At 34.5% G+C, this 25,943-nt stretch overlaps 1 protein-coding gene across 3 annotated transcripts in view; it reads left to right on the plus strand.

The window, feature by feature from the left end:
- The window catches only part of DARS1 (aspartyl-tRNA synthetase 1), a 58,155-nt gene extending 32,603 nt beyond the window's left edge, over positions 1 to 25,552 (plus strand). For all 3 annotated transcript variants that reach the window (XM_032411213.1, XM_032411218.1, XM_032411220.1), the window contains 12 exons: positions 4,775 to 4,877; positions 7,633 to 7,713; positions 8,928 to 8,987; positions 10,750 to 10,861; positions 11,695 to 11,829; positions 13,817 to 13,964; positions 17,856 to 18,002; positions 19,251 to 19,293; positions 20,624 to 20,704; positions 22,030 to 22,141; positions 22,342 to 22,413; positions 24,887 to 25,552. In XM_032411213.1, coding sequence (XP_032267104.1) covers positions 4,775 to 4,877; positions 7,633 to 7,713; positions 8,928 to 8,987; positions 10,750 to 10,861; positions 11,695 to 11,829; positions 13,817 to 13,964; positions 17,856 to 18,002; positions 19,251 to 19,293; positions 20,624 to 20,704; positions 22,030 to 22,141; positions 22,342 to 22,413; positions 24,887 to 24,978 — 1,186 coding nt within the window. In that variant the 3' untranslated portion in view covers positions 24,979 to 25,552. The remainder of the gene's footprint in view (positions 1 to 4,774; positions 4,878 to 7,632; positions 7,714 to 8,927; positions 8,988 to 10,749; positions 10,862 to 11,694; positions 11,830 to 13,816; positions 13,965 to 17,855; positions 18,003 to 19,250; positions 19,294 to 20,623; positions 20,705 to 22,029; positions 22,142 to 22,341; positions 22,414 to 24,886) is intronic.
- Positions 25,553 to 25,943: the final 391 nt, after the last annotated feature.

The following is a 25,943-nucleotide window of genomic DNA, read 5'->3' on the forward strand; positions in this document are numbered from 1 at the left end:
ACAAGTAGTAAACAATAGGTATAAATGAGATTGGCCCCTCAAAAAATAATTTATGTGACAAAACCAAGAGGTAATTCCAGATAAGTTGTTTTAAGATTGTTTTAGGCAGTGCTAATTTTGAAACACATTTAGAGTCCCTACAACCTTTCCCTGAAAGTCACTTTGAAGAGGGCAGTATTCATTTGAATGGGTAAATTCTGCTGTGTTTGATATTAAATCAAGCCTAATATTTCATAGTCAGATTTTGTATATCTTTTTTAAATCCCTTTACAATGCATAATACATACTGGAGGATTCCAGTGTGTATGTAATAAGTACAAATAAACTTTCACTTATTTCAGAGTCCTTTTTTAGGATCAGATGATCGCTTTGAACTCAAGCATTTTTTTTTTTAATTTTATGTTTTTAAACTTACGATTGTATTATTAGTCAGCTATTGCAAAAAAACTACTGTGTAACAAACCATCTTAAATTCTGCAGTATGGTAAGACTACTCAAAGCCATCTGCAGATTCAGTGCAATCCCTTTCAAAAATCCCAATGGCATTTTTTGCAGAAATAGAAAAATCCATCTTAAAATTCATGTGGACTCTCAAGGGGCCCAGAACAGCCAAAACGGTTTTGAGAAAAAAAAAACCAAATTTAGAGGACTTGCACTCCCTGATTTCAAAACTTCCTATAAAACTATAGTAACCAAAAGTATGTGATACTAACATAAGAATAGACATATAGGGCGCCTGGGTGGCTCAGTTGGTTAGGTGACTGCCTTCGGCTCAGGTCATGATCCTGGAGTCCCGGGATCGAGTCCCGCATCAGGCTCCCTGCTCAGCAGGGAGTCTGCTCCTCCCTCTGACCCTCCCCCCCCATGTGCTCTCTCTCTCTCTCTCTCTCTCTCAAATAAATAAATAAAATCTTAAAAAAAAAAAGAAAATAGACATATAAACCAATGGAATAGAAGAGAGAGCACATAAACAAACCCTGGCTTAAATGGCCAACGGAATTTTGACAAGGGTACCAAGACCTTTCAATGGGGAAAGGATGGTCTTCTCAACAAATGGTGCTGGGAAAACCGGATATCCATATGCCAAAGACCTTACCGTACACCATATATAAAATTAACTGAAAATGGATCAATTACCGGGACGCCTGGGTGGCTCAGTCAGTTAAGCATCTGCCTTTGGCTCAGGTCATGATCCCAGGGTCCTGGGATTGAATCCCGCATTGGGCTTCTTGCTCAGCAGGGACCCTGCTTCTCCCTCTGCCTGCTACTCCCCCTGCTTGTGCTCTCTCTTTCTTTCTCTCTCTGGCAAATAAATAAAATCTTTTTTTTAAAAAACGGATCAATTACCTAAATATAAGAGCTGAAACTATAAAACTCTTAGAAGAAAACATAGGCCAGAAGCTTTATGACATTGGATTTAGCAGTGATTTCTTAGATACAACACCAAAAGTAGAAGTGACGAAAGTAAATCTAGATTAATTTGACTTCATTGAAACTAACACATTTTATGCATCAAAGGGCACTATCAAGAGAGTGAAAAGACAATCCACAGAATGGGAGAAAATATTTGCAAATCATATATCTGATAAAGGATTAATATCTAGAACATGTAAAAACTCCGATAACTTATAACAACAACAACCCAATTCCAAAATGCGCAAGGGACTTGAATAGATGTTTCTCCAAAGAAAATATATAGATGGCCAATAAGCACGTGAAAAGATGCTCAACATCACTAGTCATTTGGGAAATGCAAACCAAAACCACAACGAGATATCACTTCATATCCATTAGGATGACTATTACCCGCCCCCAAAAAAAGGAAGAATAATGAGTATTAGTGATGTAGCGAAATTGGAACCCTCATGCATTGCTGGTGGGAAATGTAAAATGGTACTGCTGCTCTGGAAAACAATATGGCCGTTCCTCAAAAAGTTAAACATAAAATTATCATATGATCCAACAATTCCACTTCTAGATAGATACCCAAAAGAGTCGAAAGTGGGAACTCAAACAGATATTTGTTATGCTATTGTTCAAAGCAGCATTTTTCACAATAACCTAAAACAACCCAAATGTCCATCAACAGATGAATGTATAAACAAAATGTATTATGTACATATAATGAAATATTATTCAGCCTTAAAAAGGAATGAAGTTTTGATACAAGCTATAATATAGATGAACCTTGAAAACTTTATGCCAGGTGAGATAAGTCAAACACAAAAGGACAAATATTACAGTTCCACATGCTTGAGGTACCTAGAGTAATTAAGTTCATAGAGACAGAAAGTAGTAGAATAGAGGTTACCAGGAGCTGAGGTGGGGGTGGGAGGAAGTTGGAATGAGTGCAGAGTTAATTGTTTAATGAGTTCAGAGTTTCTGGCATAATGAAAAAGTTCTAGAAATGGATAGTGGTGGTGGTTGCACAAAATTGTGAATGCCACTGAATTACACATCTAACAGTGGTTAAAATGGTAAGTTGTATGTATTGTATACTTCACCAATAGTAAAAATTCAGCAGCATACAACAATAAACCTTGATTTCTTGCTCATATATCTGTGGGTCAGCTAGAATTCAGCTCATCTAAGCTTGTTTTTTTTTTTAAAGATTTTATTTATTTATTTGAGACAGAGAGAATGAGAGAGAGAGAGCACATGAGAGGGGGGAGGGTCAGAGGGAGAAGCAGGCTCCTTGCTGAGCAGGGAGCCTGATGCGGGACTCGATCCAGGGACTCCAGGATCATGACCTGAGCCGAAGGCAGTCGCTTAACCAGCTGAGCCACCCAGGCGCCCCATCTAAGCTTGTTTTGAAGCTGTGGTTTGTGTCCTGGTCTGCTCCTTGTGTTTCTCAGCTTCCTTGGACCAACAGCTACTTGAGACATCATCTTATGGAGAAAAGCAGAAATGCTGAAGGGCAAGTTCAGCTGCACAAGCACATTTCAAGCCTTTACTGGCATCACATCCACTGATATGTCATTAATAAAGCAAGTCATATGGCCAAAGCCAAGAGGCAAAAAGTTACCTTCTGTCTACCTTGAATCTATGGCAAAAGTGTGGATGAATACTACTACAATAGGGGAGCAAAGACTTGAGAGCAAGAATTCAGTGCACCATAGAGATAAGCTAAGACCTTAAAAAAAAATTTTGGCAACATTGAAGAATAAGGCATTACTCATTAGTACATTATCTGAGGCTATGAAGTTTTAGCTAGATATTAGGTAATGGCTCTAGTGCAGGAGACTTATGAATGTAAGAAATAGGCATATTTTTGGGTTTCTTTTAAAGTTGATACCAGACATATAGAGCTTTAGACAGTGTAGTAAAGTGAAATGAAAATTTTTCTTCCTTTCTTCACCACTTTTCACCTCTTATCCTCATTTTGATCGTTTTCCAACCCTGAGCAAATGTTCATTGAAATGGATTGTGGTGTTCTCTTGGGTAAAATAAGCATTGTTGGATTTCTGAAATCTTGTCAAATGGCACCGCAACTACTAAGGATCCAGTTCCTCATCAGAATAAATAGAACTTTTCCTGTGAAAGTTAAATCTTCTTTTTCTTTCCTCTTTTTTTTTTTTCTTTTGTTTTTTTTTTAGATTCTTGTCATTCATTTTGCAGGATTCTGGGTTGGGACTTTAGCCATGAAAGGTCAATATAAAAGTTAACGGGGGCTTATGACAGAGCAGATAAACAGGGAGTCCAGAACAGATTTTCTTGATGCATGTTTGCCCTTTCTATTATGCCAGCTGTGTCAGAAACTCCACTGTCTCCCAGTTACCACTTTTGCATTTTTCTTCCTTCTTCTCTTTTCACCTCACTTCTGCAGTTCCAATTATCACCTGAGAGTTTTAATTGGTAGTTTTACATTGATAATTTTGGCCAGTTGAGCTGCCATGATGCTGACATCACTCTCCAAAACTGAAAGTTAAATATTTATCCTTTTCCACAAATATATTATGATATATTCTGTCAGTACAATAATATACATAAAACTGGTACATTTTGTATGGGAACCACCATTTTGGATTATACCCTTTCTCCCTTGGTTATGTCCTAGAAATCAAAAAATAATCAATTGGTGAGCTTAATAAGCTACTTAATAAATTTTGTATTTCAGAATATGAGTGTCTTATGTTCAAAATTCAAGTTTGTTATAAAATTCAACTGCCTAGGTGACCCATTTAGTGTATATTGAGCTTCATGTAGACATTCTTAAATGGGATTGCACAATCCTGTGGGCTATCTGCCATAAATTCACTGACAGTGTGTACTCAGAAACTATAGGTGTGGAGAGCTTAATTGCAGCAACTAATATCCTTTTATTACCTTGAAATCTTTTCAGTTGACCTTCTTCTATTATTTAATTCCATTACATACCAGTAATTGCATTTATTGAAGCCCATGCTTCTCCTTATAGGAAGAAATGCTGATCTTTGTAAATTTCAACTATAGGAAGGGAAATGTTCTTTGATAAATAATTGAAAGACTTTTTTCTACTTTTCACAATTCAGTGCTGGTCCTGTTGCCATTTATGTTCAGAGTATTTTATGAATGGTAACTAAATTATGGCATCTAGAAAATCATCTCTTCAAGAAATCTCACAAGGTGTGCTACATAATAGCTTATTGTAAGTAGGTTAAATAGACTGGCTTTATCTCAAGTGGCTTACTGTATTAAAAAAGAGTTTAATATTTCGGCTTTACTGTTGAAACACCAAATGAATTCTGACACCTCTGATGAGATGATTAAAGTTGTGAATTTTTTCTTTTGACAGCATTAACAAAGAGAGCATCGTAGATGTAGAAGGTGTAGTGAGAAAAGTGAATCAGAAAATTGGAAGCTGTACACAGCAAGACGTAGAGTTACATGTTCAAAAGGTAACTTTTTTCAAAATATAAATTTGGGTACAGAAATAGATTTGAGTGGTTCTCATAACCATTCATATCAAATCTATGTGTTCTTAGAGTTGATATAAAATATTGAGATTTATAAATCGATTACCGAATCAATTAGCTTTTGTCCTATAACAAACCACCCCAATACTTAAAACATTTATTTGCTCATGATTCTGTGTATGGGGCAGTTAGAGTCAGCCTATCTGGGGTGACTCATCTACTCTGCATGACATCAGCTGGGCCTACTGATATTTCTGGGACATTTCTCCCTGTGGCCTCTGTGCGTCCAGCGGGCTAGCCCAGGCTTGCTGACATGGTACCAGAAGGGTTCCCAGCAGCAAGAGAGGGAAGCCCTAGTGTGCAAGCACTTTTCAAGCTTCTCCTTGTGTCACGTTTGCTAAATATGTCATTGGTCAAAGCAAGTCACATGAAATAACTTAATTAGATTTAAGGGATGGAGAAAGAGATTCCACCTCTTGATGGGAAGAGGCAACATCATTGAAAAAAGACATGTATATAGGAGGCTGAGGAATTATTAGAGCCATTTTTTGCAAACAAACAATATACCATAGTCACATAGGGAAAAATAGAAAACACATCTAAAAAGCTTTGTTTGCTATTATGCATGTATTTTGCTATGAACTTTCTTATGACAGTATACCTCTAAAGGTTGACTAATTATACTAATTTTTAATGATTATATTTCCTTATAGTCATTATATTACTGATACTTTATAGAGAAATCAAAAGAGACAAAACTGTGTCGGTCTTACATTCCAGCAATAACTTCCTTTCATACAAGATTTTTCCCACGTCTATTTCCTCCTCAGAAATAAAAACTATAAGTGCTCGTTATCATTGACTTTTAAAATACTATAAGTGAACTCACACATATTTAGTACTTTTGAAATAACCCTGCAGTTTCGAACCTGCAGTTCTCAGGTCCAGGCCTAGTTTGTATCTACCATATGCATCATTAAATTTCTCTTAAAGTAGCCACTTCCTGCCCTTATCCCTATATGTTTATTTGCTTGTGTGTGAGCATATATAAGATAGAGCAGTCAGGCAGATTGACAGATTACAGAAAGATGGACTCATACCACTCATTTGAGAGTAAGGTCATATTTAACTGGAATCATCATGGGAACTCCTCAAGACTTAGAAAATCTTGTGTTTTTTACTGACCTAACTTGCCAGATTACTTTTTTTTCTTTGTGTGAGCTTCATTTCAAACCAACCACACCAAGAAGTGTGTAACCTATAAAGGCAGACCAACCTAAGCGTATGCTGACCAAGTAAAACAACCCCCATCTTCCAAGTAACATATCTTTTTCAATACTTCAATAAATAAAATTTTAGTGGGTAGAGCAAATGTATTCTAAAATATTCTAATTATCTAGCATTCAATACAACCCTAATAAATATAAATGATAAATATAAAGCCTAAAGAGCTTACAAATTTTGCCTTAATGGAAATAATTATAAAGTATCTCACAAAGTATAAAGTGTTATATCTTAAAAAGGGTCTTATAGTAAGCACTGACTCTTATCAGTTATTTATTTATTCAGCCAGCAGTTACTGAGTACATACTTTGAGCCAGCACTGTGTGAATTTGTAGGATGCTCACAACCTAATGAAGTGAATTTCTACTAGTTATAAAAATAGAAGAGGGAGCTGTTCCATTCTACAACTTTGCATTGGAAATCAAGTTTCTATTAACTCATCGAAGGGAAACACTATACTTGAGCATAGAAGGTGGTGACAATTCTATTTTACTATCAGAAGGACTGGAGTATCCTTCTGACACTTTTTCTTAAAGAGTCTGAACTGAACGCTAAATATGATCTACCAACTGGAAGAATGTAATTTCCTTTCCTGAATTAACTAAATAAGGTCTGTTTCCCTTTCGTGCTTTAACAGGTTTTCCAGGCATAGTTGGGAGTAACTAATAGGGTAACATGTTTTAAGAGTAGCCAAAAAACCCTAGCTCATTTTTTATGACCTAACTGCATTTTAGCACTAAAATGTGCAATTAATGTGAGTGAATTTAACAAATAAAAAGGAATTTTAACACCATAGAGGAATACCTTCTATGGCAGCTCCAAACCAGGAGAGTAGCAGGAAATGAGATATAACATGTTTGATGAAAGATGGCAAGGAAAGGATATTTAGAAAAAGAATGAGAAAAGGGAGTTGATGGACAGCAGAGTTGGGGTGACTTTGGTCCTAGCAGTAGAAATGGCCAAATGCTGTGAACAGTGATAATAACACATTTGTTTAATGGCCCTTTCAAAAGAGCAAAGTGTTTTCATATTCATTACTCCATTTGATTCTTACCTCAGACCTTATTTTACAGAGTAGAATATTGAAGCTCTGAGGTTAAATGATTTGCCTAACAACAGCTTTTATGTGACAAAGCAAGGCCGTAAACTCAGACCCCTTGACCCCAGTTAGTACTTATTTGTCACACTGGTATGCACATTAGAGTTTACAAAGTATTTGTATATATGTTCTCTCATTTGACTTCCAACAACCTAGGGAAATAGGCAAGAAATACTATGATTCCCATTTTATAAGTGAAAAAACATGTACATCTTTGTTTGATTTTAGCAAGTAGTTTCAGTTAAGATATATGCAAACATAGCTTCATATTTATGTCAACTGTAGATTTTTTTTAAGTAAAAGATAACAGGTTTTGTGTGCTTCATGATATTTTTGGTAATCTCTCACTTTCAGATTTATGTGATCAGTTTGGCTGAACCCCGCCTGCCCCTGCAGCTGGATGATGCTGTCCGGCCTGAGGTGGAAGGAGAAGAGGTTAAAATTACATTTTTGAAATATTTTGCTTCCTCTGTATGTTTAATTTATAGAACATTGAAAACTTGATGTCCTATTTTTGTATGAAGGGTACCTGTGAAGTGATTTGAGCTTCATTTTTTATCTAAATTTACTCTCACATCAACAGTTCTCCAACTTTTTGGTCCCAGGATCCCTTTACACTCTTAAAAATAATTTCCCCCATAAACTTTTGTTTTTGTATATCTTTATCAATATTTATAATATTAGAAATTAGAATAGGAAATTCTTAGTATGTATTAATAAAAGTAACAGTAATGTAGGTATATTATGTGTTTATATATATTAATCCTATATGAATGATAAAAATAACATTTTTGAAAACTTTTCTTTTTTTTTTTTAAGATTTTATTTATTTATTTAATAAATAACATTTATTAGAGAGACACAGCGAGAGAGGGAATACAAGTGGGGTTGTGGGAGAGGGAGAAGCAGGCTTCCTGCCAAGCAGGGAGCCCGATGCGGGGCTCGATCCCAGGACCCTGGGATCATGACCTGAGCCGAAGGCAGACGCTTAATGACTGAGCCACCCAGGCGCCCCTTGAAAAATATTTCCAAAAACAAAAAATAATTTAGTGTCAAGAGTGACATTGTCTTACATATCTACAGATCTTTGTAATGTCTGCCTTAATGGACAACAATTAGATTCTCATACCTGCCTCTGCATTCATTCTGTTGTGGTAGCACACATCATGAAGCCTTGGGAAAACTCAGTACAGAGTGAAAATTTGTCACTGTGAAAAATAGGTTTGACTTCATGGACTCCCTGAAAGTGTCTTTGGGACCTTCAGTGGTGCCCAGAACATACTTTGAGAACCACTACTCTGTCAGCTTTTATCTAGTCCTTTAGTCTTTAGCAGGTAAAATCCAGGAATCAATGAAGGTGCAAGTGATTAATTCTTCTCATGTCCCAGTAATGAGGCCAGGCTTTGGTGGGGTGGGAGATGGAAGGAAAGCATTAACCTCTGTTCATTTGCATTTCTCTTCTTTCCATCTCTCTTTTAACAATAGCTTCTCTCTGGCCCTGCTTCTTGTTTCTTGGATCCCTGATTTGGGGGTGTAATATTAACACACATAAGCACACCTGTTCTCACTTAGAAGTAAACATGGCTTCTTAAAAGTGTTTTTGTGTTCTTAAAAAAATTAGTAAAATCTGTTTTTTCATCTTTTTTTAGGAAGGAAGAGCTACTGTTAACCAGGATACAAGATTAGACAACAGAGTCATTGATCTTAGGGTATGCCTCATTTATTTATTAAGTGACGTGACTGTGCCGAAATCAAGGTGGGCAGGGATACCACACCTGTCTCAGACTTATAGAACTAATTGGCATTTGTCTGTACGTACGACAATACAAGAAACAATTTACCTTTCTGACTGACCCTTTCCCTAAATATAATTGCAGGCAACGAGGACGGTCAAGTAATAATTCACAGGGTATTGACTTGCTTTGTTTTAAAATGACAAAGGAACATGAAGCCAATAAATGGGCTTGCTGCCAGGTGATACCTGTTTTAGACAAGTTAATAAGTAAAAACATAACCATTAATATCACTACAAAATTGTGAAAGAAATTGTATGATATTCTAGAATGTGGACCAGGTGGAGATTAGTAATTAATGCCTCCATCCTTTGAATTTGATCTGAGCCCAGAATTAATAATAAAGAAGTAGTTGGCCCTGGTGGTTTATTTAGTAATCTCATAGGTCTTCTGTTTCCCTTTCTGGTTTGGTTGCAAGTGAAAGAGTTCAGTGGTTTCACCATTGTAGTAAAACCAATGTCATCTTTCTTTCTTAATGTTTTGACCACATCTTCCTCCTTAAATATTCTACCTAAAGCTTAAATCCTTTGTCACCTTAAGAGTTCTTTACAACTTTTCTGCGGTCGTATGGGTCTACCTTTATTATACACTCGTATGTCTCCCCTGATTATTTGCTTTTTTGTCCCTTTCCTTTTCCATTTTAATTTGTAGTCTATAGAAAAGGCTATAACAATAATCAGTAGTCCTCTTGATACTGCCTAGAAACCTCAGATGTTTCATAATTTTGGCCACAGTAGGTAGACATCATACTCTTTTTACCCATGCTATTTATTCACAGAAATTATTGGTTGTGCCTATAGAATTTGGCCCCAAAGTATTTTTCTTTGGTATCTTTTTTTTTTTTTAATTTAAATTCATTGCTACTGTTGAAAAGTGAGGATTTACACATTAAATCTAGATGGCTTTTCTTAAAAAGTTGGAGGTGAATCTGGCAATACTGTGGCATGGCAACATTAGCTAGCACTCTAGATGAGGCATTATGTCCTCTGCTATGCCCTGCACCACCCAGGAAGTATCATTCATTTATTCCATTTATGTTATTTGTCTGGCCCTTGTAAGCGTTCACATTTTTTTTAAGATTTATTTATTTGAGAGAGAGAGAGTGCACACGCACGCGTGCACACACACACACACACATATACACGCAAGTGGGGTAGGGGGCAAAGGGGAGAGGGAGAGAGAGAGAATCTCAAGCAGACTCCCCGCTGAGTGCTGAGCTAGGAGCCTGACGCAAGGCTTGATCTCATGACCCTGAGATCATGACCGGAGTGGAAATCAAGAGTCTGACACTTAACGTCCGGACTGAGCCACCCAGGTGCCCCTAGGCATTCACAGTTTTAACCTCTACTTTGACTTTACATTTTGGGAAGCATTGTTGGTACTTGAAGTCTTTTAAGCATCTTAGTTTATGTTTAAACTACTCTCTAATCTTTTATAGACTCTCAGCAAAGTCAAGTTGGAGATGTTGGAGATTTTAAAGAGCAAAATTGCCATTCTCCTATAATAGGAAGAAATTCCAAGATATATCCTTATACTAATTGTCATATAACCTAACTTTTCTCTCATATAATGAATTGTTTTCTCTGTGAACCTTCTAGGCAGGTGGCCTGATTAGAAAATACTCCATCTCAGTTAATGTGTCAAATTGATTTCATTAGATTTTATTATTGTCTTTTAGACATCAACTAGTCAGGCAGTCTTCCGTCTCCAGTCTGGCATCTGCCATCTTTTCCGAGAAACTTTAATTCACAAGGGTTTTATGGAGATCCAAACTCCTAAAATTATCTCAGGTATGCTTTAAGACATTTCTCTTAATTTTTAAAAATAAATTTGCTTTCTCCCAAGTTGCTTAGTTTGTTTTTTTTTTTTAAATTGAGAATCCCAACTGTCCCTTAAGGTTTATCCGTGAGACTTTTTATTTTGAAGACTATGCCATATATATATATATATATCAGCAGTCACATATCACTGACATCAATAATATAGCATCTTCTTGTTTTAAGAGTCATTATGTATAGTGATTATAAAATGAGGCAGTAACAGATGAAGCAAGATTGATATTATGTAAGTTGCACCAGAAACTACTTTCATTATGTAGGTTTCTTTCTAAATTGGTATTGCAATTTTGTTTTGTATAAACTGCATTGTAATATTACTAAATACTGCAAGTGGGAAAATCTCATTAATTCTCAGTCTCATATGAGAATCTTATTTTAATCACTTTACCCTTTTTAGAGTTGCTTAAATAACACTAAAAAATGTGTTACAAGTGGCATTTATTTATAAATCAAGAATTGAACATTGCTTTCTTGATACTTAGAAAAATCAGTAAGAATATCTTTTCCTTTTTGAAAAAAATATTTACAACTCCAAAGTAGTTTTAATAGATTTGAAATTGATGCAGAAAGGAAGTGTATATATCTGATAAAGTGAAGATATAGCCAAAGAAGTAAATCTCTCCTAAATTATAAATGGTTTAGAATCAGGTATAAATCATATATAGTTTCTCTGAAATTTTTTATTTTTTTTAAGTGAAATACTTAAAAGCATAAACTGTTTTTATTAGAAATTTGCATTGATAAGCTTGCAGTTGGTTATAATAACATAAATGTTTACATTTCAGCTGCCAGTGAAGGAGGAGCCAATGTATTTACTGTGTCATATTTTAAAAATAATGCATACCTGGCCCAGTCCCCACAGCTGTACAAGCAAATGTGTATTTGTGCTGATTTTGAGAAGGTTTTCTGTATTGGACCAGGTAAGGTTTTGGTGGTTATAGTTTTCTCAAAATTTATTAATTGTACAATAGTTAAGGTTTTAGGAACACATTTTGCATACAGACATTTTGGAAGCTTAAATCCTTTTATATGTTGGCTATATAAACACTAGACTTTTAGGTAAAAATGATAATGTGCTTGGGTAGACATTTCCTAAAAAAAAAAAAAAAATTGTATGCTCAATAGTTCTTTAAGTAGCTGAACATCATTTATGTGAATAGATTCATAAGCATTTTATATTCCTACAGAGGATTGCTGAAGAAAATGTTTGCCTTGGGAATATCTCATTTTAAAAATGCATGCCTTGAAAATATATACCCTCTGAAATATACCTTGAGTATATTATTTATTATTATTTCAGTGTAATTAGAACAGAATTAGCTCCTGTTTGGACTCGCCTTTCAACTCTCCATGAACACGAAATTTCGAACAAGTAGTTGCAGTCTTCCAAATAATGTATTTTGTTGTCCTTGATAGCCCCTTACTACTCTTGTAAGTTTACAAATGTACTTCTGGGTACTTTGCTACCAATTTATTTCAAAGCTGTTCTGTTTTACTATCACTATTTGTACTGTTCTTACTATTGAGAATATGCTAAAGTCCATTAGAAATTAAAAGTTAAGCATGGACACATAATCATGTGGTAGATTCTTTAATGAAGCCGATTATAAGCAAAAACCAGCTTTGCTTCGTTCTGTAAAACTTACAAGTTATTTTATATATGTAAGTTTTTTGATAGCTAAATAAAAATTAAATGCCTGCTGTTAGAGAAACTGGCAAGAGCATTAATTGTGTTAATTTTCTGAATTTACTAATTTGTTGAATGCCTGCTACATACATAGCATTGTGCTAGGTAACATGTACATAAAAGAAAAATCAACCAGCACTTCTCAGATGTTCATGTGTGCATGAATTACTTGAGGATCTTGTTAAAATGCAGATTCCAACCAGTAGGTCTGGAGGGAAGCTTGAGATTCTACAGTTCTCACAAGCTCCCAGGTACTGCTGATGCTGCCAATTAGTAAACTATGTTTTGAGTGACAAGGGAAGAAACATTGTTCCTTCTCCCAAGACAGAAAAAGACATGCATACATATAGCAGTTGCAGGGAATAATCAACTGGTTTTCACAGCAAGATTGGTGTTAATTATGGGGTATAGATAGTGTAAAAAGAGGGAGAAGATGGAATTTGCTATAGTTACCATAAAGGAAAATGCAAACTGAAGTGGGCTTTAAGAACAGAGTAGGAGATACAGACTACAGAAATGGCATTCTAGTCAGCAGAAGCAGAATGAGTAAAGAGCATGGGAGAAAATAAAAAGGCTACGTAGCGTTAAGAATAAACGGAAAATATAGGGTAAGATTAAATATGAAAGCATAAAGGTTTTAGATTTTTTGTCATTTTATATTCTATTACAGTGCTATTTGGGAACCATGATGATCAATAGTTAATTACTGAGCAAGGATGTGTTGTAGGAATTTTAGTCTTAAAGTGATGTGAAAGATGGAGCAGAGCTAGAGTCAGGAAGACTGGAAAAGGAAGAAAGTGCAGTGAGGACAGTAAGAGCTGGACAGAGGTAATGGCTGGAATATATATATAAAGTTACTTCACTGGTACAGATTTCATTTAGCTGGAGTCAAGTTTTAATAAAATTGAGAAGAACTCACTATTTTTAATCATTGAGAAGGCACTTCAGGACCTTGCATTCCCTTAGGATTCTCCGAAGCCTCATTTATTAATTTACATTTGTTAGAGCTTTTACTACATGACTGTAGGAGTTGGTAATGAACTTGCTGTCCAAGAGAATGCTGAAGTATATGGCTTATCCAAAGTCTTTCCAGAACCCCATAATGATAAATGAAAATAATACCATTTGAGTACTAGTAAATAAAATTTTGTATTTAAATCACAATTTTTGCAAAACTTTAAAGCACTATTTACTATTTATTTCTTTTAATAACGTTACAGTATTCAGAGCTGAAGACTCAAATACCCACAGACATCTAACTGAATTTGTTGGTTTGGACATTGAAATGGCTTTTAATTACCATTACCATGAAGTTGTGGAAGAAATTGCTGACACCTTAGTACAAATATTCAAAGGACTCCAAAAAAGGTAAAAACAAATACTGTATATCCCTTAGATGGACTTAATGTCTAACCAATTTGGGTTCTCCAAAATAAAGTAATTCTTGAACTGAAACATGTAAACTAAGTTTATACTGAATATACATATATATATGGTGGGGAGAGGACTTGCCACATAGATGATCAATAGTTAATTAGTGAAAAAATGAACAGTCAGAATAGTACTTCTGGATCCAAGTCAGTTGGATCAGCTAGTTAACCTTATTTTGGTGGGGAAGTTTACCAGATTGTGAACCAGTCTAACTATTTTTTTTTCCCTTTATATTAAATATCCTGAATGTCTGAAAGAAATAGCACCTATGTTACTTTTATAGCAGTTTATTATTAAACTGGTAGTGGTAATAATGTGGTGATAAGAATCTTACAGAAAATTGTTAGACATGTTCAGGATGTGCAGAGAATTGAATTATGTAAAATGTTCACATTAGGTACACCCTCTAAACTGGCAAATAGTTTCTTCCTTAAAGGTCATTGAAAGTTGTTTACTTGTGATGATGTTTAACACAGAGAAAATAGGAAAAGAAAATGGAAAACAAGTTAAGTAGGAACAAGAGAGTCTTTTTTTACTTTCTCCATACTTGAGACAGTACTAAATATTAAGTAGGCTATTGTAGACTTATCTAGCACTTTGATAATTGACAAAGGGCTGTATTTGAAATTTTTATTTAAAGACCACTGATTTAACTGTTAATTGTTGATGTATTTGGATATGCTTCATTGATACTTAAAAAGAGTTCAAAAATACTATGAATCTTATTTACTCCATTGCAAGTCTAATGAGTAATTTCAAGGACACAGAAATTAATCATTGATCTTACAAAAATCTTGTAGCATAAGTACCGATATTTTCCAGGCATTCTCCGCATTGCATTGGTATGTTGATGACTAGCTCATTGTAGACAGCCTTTTTTTTTAAACCTTTGTACTCTGAAAATTTCAATGCCGTTTATTTTAAGCAACTTTCGTTCACGTAGTCTATGGAACAACTGATGTTTCCTTATAAAATAAAATACCCTTTGAAACTACAGTGAAGGAACAGAGCTTTTCTCTTGTTTTTTTTTCCCCACATTTATAAATCAAGAAGGTTTCTGAAGCCCATTTATTTTGGGTATTGATATCTTCTCTAATATTGGGATATGAAATTTCCACTTCAGTTTTTGTAATAATAGATCGAGCATTAATCGGGCCCTTGGGATTAATCAAATCTCTGTTTACAAATTAGAGATTCAAACACCATCATCACTGGACTTTTTCAAGTAGATTTAAGGTGGCAACCTAGAAATAAAAGCCTTATTTTTATATTCTGTAAGTCATTTAGGAATTCTGAGTTTCTCTGTCAGTTGTAAGTTGTGTTACCTGGCTAGTGTCATATACCTCTCATGTTTATCCTTAGTACTTATCTCTCATAGAAGAATAATAGGCAAATGTATTTTAAAATATTGATAGACATGATTGGGTTAATATCCAAAGCAAAGAAAGAATTTAGAAATCAATTATTGGGATCTTCTTAACCCTTCTTACATCAAGATTTGAATAAATCAATGGCTAAGCTTTATTGCTCCCATGAAAGTCTTTAAGACTAATCAGGAAATGATAATGTTTTAATTTCTAGTGTTTTCATGGAATATAAACATACTTTTTCAATTCTGTCAATTATGTAAAATTTCAAGACACATACAAAATAGAGACTAGCCTAATGAACCCCCATGTACTCATCACCCAATTTCAGCCATTGTTAACCCATGGCCAGTTTTGTTTACCCATTTCTCCCATCCCCTATTATTTTGAAGCAAATCCCAGCTATCATTTCATCCATAAGTGGCAAAAATATACTTTTTAAATCTTACTAAAATATGATCTTCCACAATTCAATACAGTAAACATTTGTGCCCGCTGTTTAAAGGCTAGACACTGTACTATAGTGGTTATTAAAATGGGAGATTGCACTCACAGACTTACCGTATAATGGGAATGGGGGAAGATAAGACAAATATTCATTAATTTGGTCTACCTTGCGGATAACAAGTGTTGTTAAAGGATTAAAAAGTCAGTTCTTTCTAATGCCTCATAAAATGGGTATTTTACGTTACTAACAGTGTTAGCTGATACGAGGTATAAAGTTTTTAATCCTTTAATGCCACTGTGGTGACAAAACAAGAGGAGACTAAGAAAGGTGTTAAATATTTTGAGTATTTAAATTTCATCTTTAATGTAAATAATTTCTTGGTAACACTTTTTCCTGGTGCATACACTGATTCAAAGAATGATTTTATGTGACATAGTTAGGTACTCAGTACCTACCAGATATTTTTTCTTAGCTGTTTCTACTACTACAGTTGCACTACTGGGTATTTACCCCAAAGATACAAATGTAGGGATCCAAAGGGGTACGTGCACCCTGATGTTTATAGCAGCAATGTCCACAATAGCCAAACTATGGAAAGAGCCAAGATGTCCATCGACAGATGAATGGATAAAGAAGATGTGTGTGTGTGTGTGTGTGTGTACACACACACACACACACACACACACACACACACAGGAATAGTATACAGCCATCAAAAGGAATGAAATCTTGCCATTTGCAACAATGTGGATGGAACTGGAGGGTATTATGCTGAGCGAAATAAGTCAATCAGAGAAAGACATGTATCATATGATCTCACTGATATGAGGAATTCTTAATCTCAGGAAACAAACTGAGGGTTGCTGGAGTGGTGGGAGGTGGGAGGGATGGAGTGGCTGGGTGATAGACATTGGGGAGGGTATGTGCTATGGTGAGCGCTGTGAATTGTTTAAGACTGATGAATCACAAACCTGCACCTCTGAAACAAATAATATATGTTAAAAAAAGAAGAAGATAGCAGGAAGGGAAAAATGAAGGGGGGGGGAATCAGAGGGGGAGACAAACCATGAGAGACTATGGACTCTGAGAAACAAACTGAGGGTTCTAGAGGGGAGGGGGGTGGGGGGTTGGGTTAGCCTGGTGATGGGTATTAAAGAGGGCACGGACTGAATGGAGCACTGGGTGTTATACACAAACAATGAATCATGGAACACTACATCAAAAACTAATGATGTAACGTATGGTAATTAACATAACATAATAAAATAAAATAAAAAAAAGAGACTGCAAGTCTCCAATTTTTGTATTGAGGCTGATTTTACACAAAACAACTTTCTCTAAAAGCATTTCCTTTTAGGGGCTCCTGGGTGGCTCAGTTGGTTAAGCGCCCAACTCTTGATTTTGGGTCAGGTCATGATCTCAGGGTTGTGAGATGGAGCCCTGCGTCGGGCCCAGTGCTGAGCATGGAGCCTGCTTAAAATTGTCTTTCTCCCTTTCCCTCTGCCCCTCCCTTCCCCCCTCTAAAAAATAAATTAATTAAATAAAATAAAAGCATTTACTTTTGAGTTACCTCTGAATTTCAAAATTGTTATCAGTGGAACACATAGAACTAATAGTATGTAGAGTAGACTCTTGGGTTCATGTCAGCCAGCCATTAGGGAATGGGTTTCCCAGACAGCTAGGAGGGTCTGTGGGGGTGGGGCTGAGTGGCTCAGCTGGAAAAGGCACTTCGCTGACCATGGAGCTGCTACTACCCCTGAACCTACTCAGATTGCCCTTTCCTCATCATCGCACATACAGTGACTCCTGTGAAATGTTAAAAATGTTGTTTCTTTGTTTAAAAAAAAAAAAATGTATCAGGTTGTAGAAGAATAAAGCTATCTACTCATTATCTCACTTATATTAGTAAAATCTTTCTTAAAAAATGTGTTATGTATTGCTACAGTGACCTCTTGTGGGGAGAACACGACACATTTTTTTTTTTTTTTTATTAACTCTATCTTGTACAAATAGGTTTCAAACTGAAATTCAGACAGTGAATAAACAATTCCCGTGTGAGCCATTCAAATTTTTGGAGCCAACTTTAAGACTCGAGTATTGTGAAGCATTGGCTATGCTTAGGGAAGCTGGAATCGAAATGGGAGATGAAGAAGATCTGAGGTTTGACTCTGATTTTTTAAACTTTAGTAATTAGGTTTAAGATATGAAAGAATGCATATATTAATGAATGATGATTTTTTCCACCCAGCTGATAAACTTCAGTTTTATTAACTTTGGTATATATATAGTATGATGCTGTTTTGTTTAATGTGTGATCTGAAATAAAATATTATGTTTAATGTGGTTTGCCTGAGCTTTGATAGTTTTGTTTATAAACACCATTTTTTACCCTACCACACCCCCATATTTGTAACACTTTAAAGAATATATAGGGACTTTGGCCTGTGATCTTTTTATCATCTAATATGTTACCTCTCTAAATCAGTGGTGTTAGAGAGGGTAGACAGCAGTCTTAATCCATCCCCACACCGGACTAGGGCATAAAATTAATATCTCCAAAAGTTATAAAAATATCTGTTCTTTGTTATATAGTATTATGTTATCTAAATTCAGATCATATAACTTATAATTTGAATAAATTATGTAGTTTAATAAAGAAATTATTGTCTACAGTACTTAGTACATTTTTCTCAAGGGTTCTTAAGTTAAAATATTTAAGCCCTCACAATAATTCGTATGGATATAGGAATGAAAGGAATGGTTATTGTCTTTTTTGGGGCTTTTTTAAGCATATTTTGCTCAAAACCCTTTATTTTTGTTTAACAGAAATATACGTTTATGGTTTTAAGCATCTCCTTCATTGCTAGATTACATTTTTAAGGCAAACTATAAATTCTATGATTATTTTAAGCTGAGCAATATTTTCTTGAGTATTTTGTCAGTTGTTCTTACCTAGGATAGAAGCTAAAATAACAGCCTCTTAGCTATAGAAACACGATTACATTTTAAAGACTTGGAAATACCGATTTTTGTTTTATAAACCTTTGATAAAGAGTAACAAAAGGAGAGAGCATCTTGAAGTAGAACCACTTAATGGCAAGAATAGCCTATGTTGCTATAGTGAACTTTAATTATATATAATTGTAGGAAATTATTTCATCCATGTTATTTCTGAATCTGTGAATTGCTATATCTGTTTATTGTTTTATTTAAATATTTTTGAGCAGCACCTACTAAATGTTGTGACTGTACTTGCCTTTTAAAAAAGGAGCAGGATAGACAACTATGTATTTTGACCACATTTTTTATCCTTTGAGAACCTCAAATAGAAGAGGGGCCTTACTCTTTAAGTTGCTATTTGATCTTCAAACACCTAATTTCATGGGGGTTTTTGTTTTTGTTTTTCAGTACACCAAATGAAAAACTCTTGGGTCGTTTGGTAAAGGAAAAGGTAGGACTCTTGTGCATGCTGGATTTCTTTTTCTAAATCTGAAACATATTCTGGTACTAAAGAATAGTTGAGGGGGAACAGTTTTCCAGAATGGTAAGATCCCAGAACAAATAAAAAACCACAAGGAACAATTTTTTTTTTTAATTCTTGGAAAAATAAAAAATATTCAGATAGGCTTTGCTCAGTTTGATTAGCTCAGTATCTGATTTTTGTACTAAGTTGTACTGAGGTCCCTCTAAAAGTGGTATCTGTATCAGACTGTTAGATTAGAAACAATCTCAAGATGATTTGAAATTCTTTAGAAATGGTCTTCCCTGAGTACCCCTGATGACTCATGGGACTTGAAGGTGAATGAGGTTCTTTTCGGCCTCTTTTGTGAAAGCTGCTTTCCTATCTCATTTTCTAAAACTCCAAAGAAGCCAAGAAATTAAGAGAATTGTGTATAAATGAAAACAGTCGTTGAGCTCCTCCTGCTGGCTGCACTCAAAATTGACTGGGGAGCTAACCTATTTCTGAAACTGCTGTGTTGAGTTTATAGCTTCAAAATGCTGTTTCAGCAGAGCAGATTCCAGTTTGTCAGCTCTGTTGACATTCCCTCTACGCTTGAGTTTTAGCAAAAATGTTTAATGTCAAAAGAGTTGAAATGTGATTGGTTTCTTTTTAATTAAATCTAGGTCATGTAGTAACTATTTTTTGTAACAAAAATGTCATAATTTCATGTTAATGTTACTTATTTAGTTCAATTATAGTTTTCATATGAAGAAAACTACCAAATTCCTTTTAGATGTTCGCACAAAAATTTAAATTGGGAAAATAATCAAGGTTTTTTTGAAGATGAATATTGTAAAAGATGTCAATTTTTCCTAAAGTAATTTATAGATTTAATGTAGTTTTTGTAAAACCCAAAGAGATTTAGGATAATTTAACAGGAAGTTAACAAATTGCATCTGAAAGAGTAAATGAATTAGATTAGCAAAGAAAAGAATGAAATTCAAAGAAGTTTATCACAGCATAGTTTTCAATGGGGAAGAAATTGGAAAGAGATTACAAGTCCAAAAAAAAAAAGAGAAGAAAATGAATATTTGAACTATGATAGAATAGTCAATAGCTCCCACAATTTAAGTATTGGAGAAATTTTTAACATGATGGCAAAATACTAGAGGATACAAATGTTAATTGAAAGAAACAGAATACTTATTGTATATACAATGTAATTATAGTAATTTTGAAGAACAAAACTTACTTTTAAAAGGACAATTATCAAAATGTTAGCCTTCTTTTTACTTTTGTTAAAATTTTTTAAAATTAATTTTAATCATTCTTTTTATAGTATGATACAGACTTTTATATTCTTGATAAATATCCATTGGCTGTAAGACCTTTCTATACCATGCCTGACCCAAGAAATCCTGTAAGTAATTTTATTTTAAGTAATTTGTTTTGGGGAGAAGGAAAACTTTATTGTGACCATGGGAATAATGGTTTTCCTTAGTAATTTGCAATTTTAATGGGCCATTGTTATACATATTACTACTAGTTTCTATCAATTCTTAAGTCAAAAGAATACCATGAAATGTGAGAATTCTAAAAAATTAGTCCCAAAACCTGCATTAAAAATCATTTTCAAGGGTCATTTTTTTAAAGATTTATGAGGAAGAGATGCCATTTAAATAGTAAATAGTATCATTAGACTTGCAGACTTTAACACATCATATTATCATTGACTTTGAACTAAGAACAACAGTTTGTCCTGGGAGTTCATCTAATTTGTGTTTTGTGGCCTTTTACTGTTTTTCCATTGCAGTGGTTCCCAAACTTCAGTGTGCGTCAGAATCACTTGGGGGGCTTTTTAAAACACAGATGACTGGGCCCCATCACCAGACTTCCTGATTAGCTGGTCTTGGGAGAGCTTGATAATTTGTATTTCTAACGAGTTCTGGGTAATACTGAGGCTACCAGGAATCATACTTTGAGATCCGGGAATCATACTTTGAGATCCAGGAATCACACTTTGAGAACCATTGGTTTGTCCAAAGACAGGGAAAATAACTTAAAACCTGATATGGGAATAGGTGAAGCTATGGCAAATTGATGTTCCATTTACTTTTGTTAAAATAAAAAAAAATTTTTTTTAATTAAAAAGACTAACACCTGTTGATAATTTGAAGTTCCAAGAATGACCCCAAATCATATCACACCTAAAAACATTTCAGATGATAAAGTGAAATGAGAGGGGCTCCTGGGTGGCTCAGTCAGTTAAACGGCTGCCTTCAGCTCAGATCATAATCCCGGGGTACTGGGATTGAGCCCCTGCTCAGCGGGGAGTCTGCTTCTCCCTCTCCCTCTGCCTGCCGCTCTGCCTACTTGTGCTCGCTCTCTATCTCTCTGTCAAATAAATAAAATCTTAAAAAAATAAAAAATAAAGTGAAATGAGAATCAGCACTACTTCTTAAAGTTAGATATGGCACTCTAATTTGTTATTGGAAGGTGTAGGAGAAGGGGATCATAAAATCTGATAGAGGGAAGGAAGAAGTTATTATTGAGCTCTCACTAGTTTAACCTTGTTTTAGAGAAACAATTGTGTTCATTGGAGGAGATTGCATCATTAATTGTAGGGAAAAATGGACTTGTTCTTCGTGCAAAAGAGATTTTTTTTTTATTCCTCATGTGAGTAATGGAAATAGAATGACAGTAACTTGAAGAGTGGTCTTTTCTTGTGTTTGCTTTTCCCTGAAGAAACAGTCCAACTCTTATGATATGTTCATGAGAGGAGAAGAAATACTATCAGGAGCTCAAAGAATACATGATCCTCAGCTGCTAACAGAGCGAGCCTTACATCATGGAATTGGTAAGCAACTTAAATATATTTGGGAGAGTAATATATATTGTGAAAGCAATACATTTTAAACCTTTTAAAGACTTCTTAGAAACATCATCATTTGTTTTAATTTTTATTGAACGATAATTGCTTTTGTACCTTTTTTTAAGTTACTAAGTAAGATGATACATTATGTTTGGTTTTTGAGTTTGTTTTTGTCTTTTTTTTAGATTTGGAGAAAATTAAGGCATACATTGATTCCTTCCGCTTTGGAGCCCCTCCTCATGCTGGCGGAGGCATTGGTAATATTATTTTAATATTATGACTATATATTTCCAACCCAGATTTCATTTGGCAGAGTGTTCATTCAGTTCTAATTTCTTCAGCACTGGACTCCAAAAACTAAATTTTGTATATTGCTGTTGCTTACAAATAAGTCCATGCGTGCTAAGTATTATAACAAATTTTTAAGTTGAGTTGTGACTAAATGAAAAATTTGATTTCAAGGGAACAAAATGAACAGCTAATTTGTGTATTCTAAAATATTGTAATACATTTCTAGCCATCTTTTTCTCTGAAGAGTTTAGAAGCAAAACATCTTATAAATTGAGTATCCTATTTTCTCTCTGCATCCATGAGTTCATTCTGATTAGCCCAAATTAAAGCTCTCCCTCAAGTTAGCTCAGATTGCTGCGAAATTTTTTGTTGTAATGTAACATTTCATTGACTTTTAGGACCACTTCTAGAGTATATGTAAGATACCACTCTGATTTAAAAAGGGTAAGGAGTGCCTGGCTGGCTCAGTTAGTGCAGCATGCAGCTCTTAATCTCAGGCTTGTGAGTTCGAGCCCCATAATGGGTGTAGAGACTACTTAAAAAAATAAAGAAATCTTTTTAAAATAAATAAATAAAAGGATAAATGTTTAGCTCAATTTTGGATGTCCATATCAGAGACTCTTAAAAGAATTCTGAATTTATAGTTTTATTAAAATTTTTGTTGTTTGTTTTGGGGGGGTTGGTGAATAGGTAATATACTTTAAAATTTACCAAATTAAAAGGGTATAGAAGAGTGTGTATTCACCTCCCTATAGGAAACTATTGTTTCTAGTTTTCTTTATACCTTTGCAAAAATAATCTTTGCATATGCAAAAATATACTTTTAAAAAGATATTTTTAATACTACATAGAATCAGTCCATTGAAAGGGTACACCATAATCTTGTTAACCAGCTTCTTACTGATGGACATGTGGATTGATACCAGCCTTTTGTTATTGATACCAGTGCTACGTTGGATATATAGTTTAATTTTTAATGGGAGAGTGACAACTATTTTCTCTTAAAATATTCAGTAATGTGCATTTTGTATATTTTGAAAATTTTTGTTACACAGTGTAAATTTTAATCATACTTGTGAAGACCATTTGAATGGTTATCAAATACTACTCATTTTTTGGTAATTAATGATTGAAGGGAAGATGGGATATGGTGTTTTTATTTTAAGATTAGTATTAGGTTACTGTAATACAAGGTTCAAATATTTGCAGATTTTTTTGGTAAGGAATAGCAATAACAATGTTAATGCTCTTATATTTATTTGTTTTAGTGTTAAATACATTCCTTTAAAATTAAAAGTCATTACTATATAAAAATATTCTTTGACCTTGCCTTTTTTCTGTAATACATGTCTTATACAACTTGGGTAAAATAGATAAATTGCACACATGAAGTTTCATTTGCTAGTTCTGCTCTGTTTCTTAGGTGATACATGGTCTTAATTCTTGCCAGTAATACAATATTTAAGTCACATGTCAAAATCAGTCTCTTCTGCACTTGGAACATTTACAGTAATGTATCCTAGAGTCTTTTATACTAAGAACCACCATGTTACATATCTATTGAATTACAATAAATTTCTGGTATTTCCATTAATAAACTTCCTTGAACAAGTTTATGGCTCTCATCTTATATTGATGGCCTGGACTACATAATTAAGATTCTGGTCCCATTTGAAAACATATAGGCAAACATGTAGGCACATATGTGTGTGTGTGTGTGTGTGTGTGTGTGTGTGTATTTTTTTTTTTTTTCTTAAGAGAGAGCTTGAGGGGAGGGAGAGAGGGAAAGAGAGAATCTTAAGCAGGCTCCATGCCTAGCGCCTGAGCCCAATGTGGGGTTTGATCTCACACCCTGAGATCACGACCTGAGCTAACATCAAAAGTCGGACACTTAACCTACTGAGCCACCCAGACGCCCCACATATAGACTTATAAAATGGCTTTTCTGTGTTTATTTAAATTGTAAGTTTTGGACATTTACAAGATTTTTGTAGTTCACAGAATCCAGAGAACTTAAGGATATCTGATTTAGTCCTTCCCACATACAGCATCATTTCTTTTTTTCTATTCCTGAGTCAGACCCAAAACAGTCCATTTTATTATATTTTATTTTGTAGCGAGAATAATAGGTGCACAAGGGCGGGCGGGGGGGGTGCAAAGGGAGAGGGAGAGAGAATCCTAAGCAGGCTCCCTGCACAGTGCAGAGCCCGACACAGGGCTGGATCCTACAACCCTGAGATCATGACGTGAACAGAAATCAAGAATCAGATGCTCAACTAACTGATTAAGCCACCCAGGTGTTCCAAAATAATTCATTTTAAATAAACTCAAAATAATAGAAGTATTTTTTTGATCAGTGATACTGTGTTGGTAGTTTCAGTAAGTAAGACCCTGAAAGGTTTTCAGAAAAGGAATTAATGATTATTTTGTTTTCCCCAGGGTTGGAACGAGTGACGATGCTTTTTTTGGGATTGCACAATGTTCGTCAGACCTCAATGTTTCCCCGTGATCCCAAACGACTCACTCCTTAAAGAAAGCTATGCTTTCTTTATTCTTTCCAGTAACGTGCTATTGATCAGGCTATCCTTAGTTACTTAAAATATGCAATGGAGTAAATGTCTTCTCTAAAATGCCACAGTTACTTTGGATTAATTCACTATAGGTTACTTTAAAAGAGAAGATTTTTATAACTTTGGACATGCTTCAGTAGGAAATGGTTGAACATTTTAATGAAAAATTGGTTATGTTAAAAATTCATATTGCATTAGTACAATAAATGTTAATTTTAAACAGTTCAGATTGTGTAAGGTTTTTTTTCTTTTCTATACTATAGTAGCTATGATATTAATGTCTTAAATTTTCAATATTTGAGCTTATTTTTTTAAATTCTGACATTGAAATAAGGACAATTTTCGGGCAGTATCTGAGATTTTAATGAATGTATAATTGGCATATCATGGAAAATTAGGCAGAAAGTATCAATTCTTTAAAGTTGTGCCCAGAAATCATGTAAAGCAGGTGAGAATACTGATTAGAAGATAATCAATATAATGCTGTATTAAATTGTTGAATTCTAACCTGAATTTCAATAAAATTTTAAAGCTAGTCGTAGTTGTCTTTGTGTAACTTCATGGCAGTCTGATTTTGTAACTGGTTCTTGGCATTTATAATTTGGGAAAAGAAAAAGTACACAATTAGTTTATGTAAATACCTAAAAACAAATGAAAGCTGATATATTCATAACATATATTCATATCAAGATATAAGTTCAGATTGGGTATAAGAGGATAGAATTCTTAAAGCTGAAAGCTTGGGTTGCTTAGTAGTTTATTTCATATAGGTTAAAAATACTACAGAATTTTTTTTTATTCTTAACTGGTACTAATATTTAGTGAATGTCACTAAAATGCACTCTCATTTTCCCTACCAAAAAGAAACTTTTGTGTAACAATTACAGTTAGGAACACCTTCCCTCTAGATGGTTGATGCTAATGTT

The sequence above is a fragment of the Phoca vitulina genome, unplaced genomic scaffold, assembly GCF_004348235.1.
Source record: "Phoca vitulina isolate PV1807 unplaced genomic scaffold, GSC_HSeal_1.0 scaffold1, whole genome shotgun sequence".
Taxonomy (NCBI): domain Eukaryota; kingdom Metazoa; phylum Chordata; class Mammalia; order Carnivora; family Phocidae; genus Phoca; species Phoca vitulina.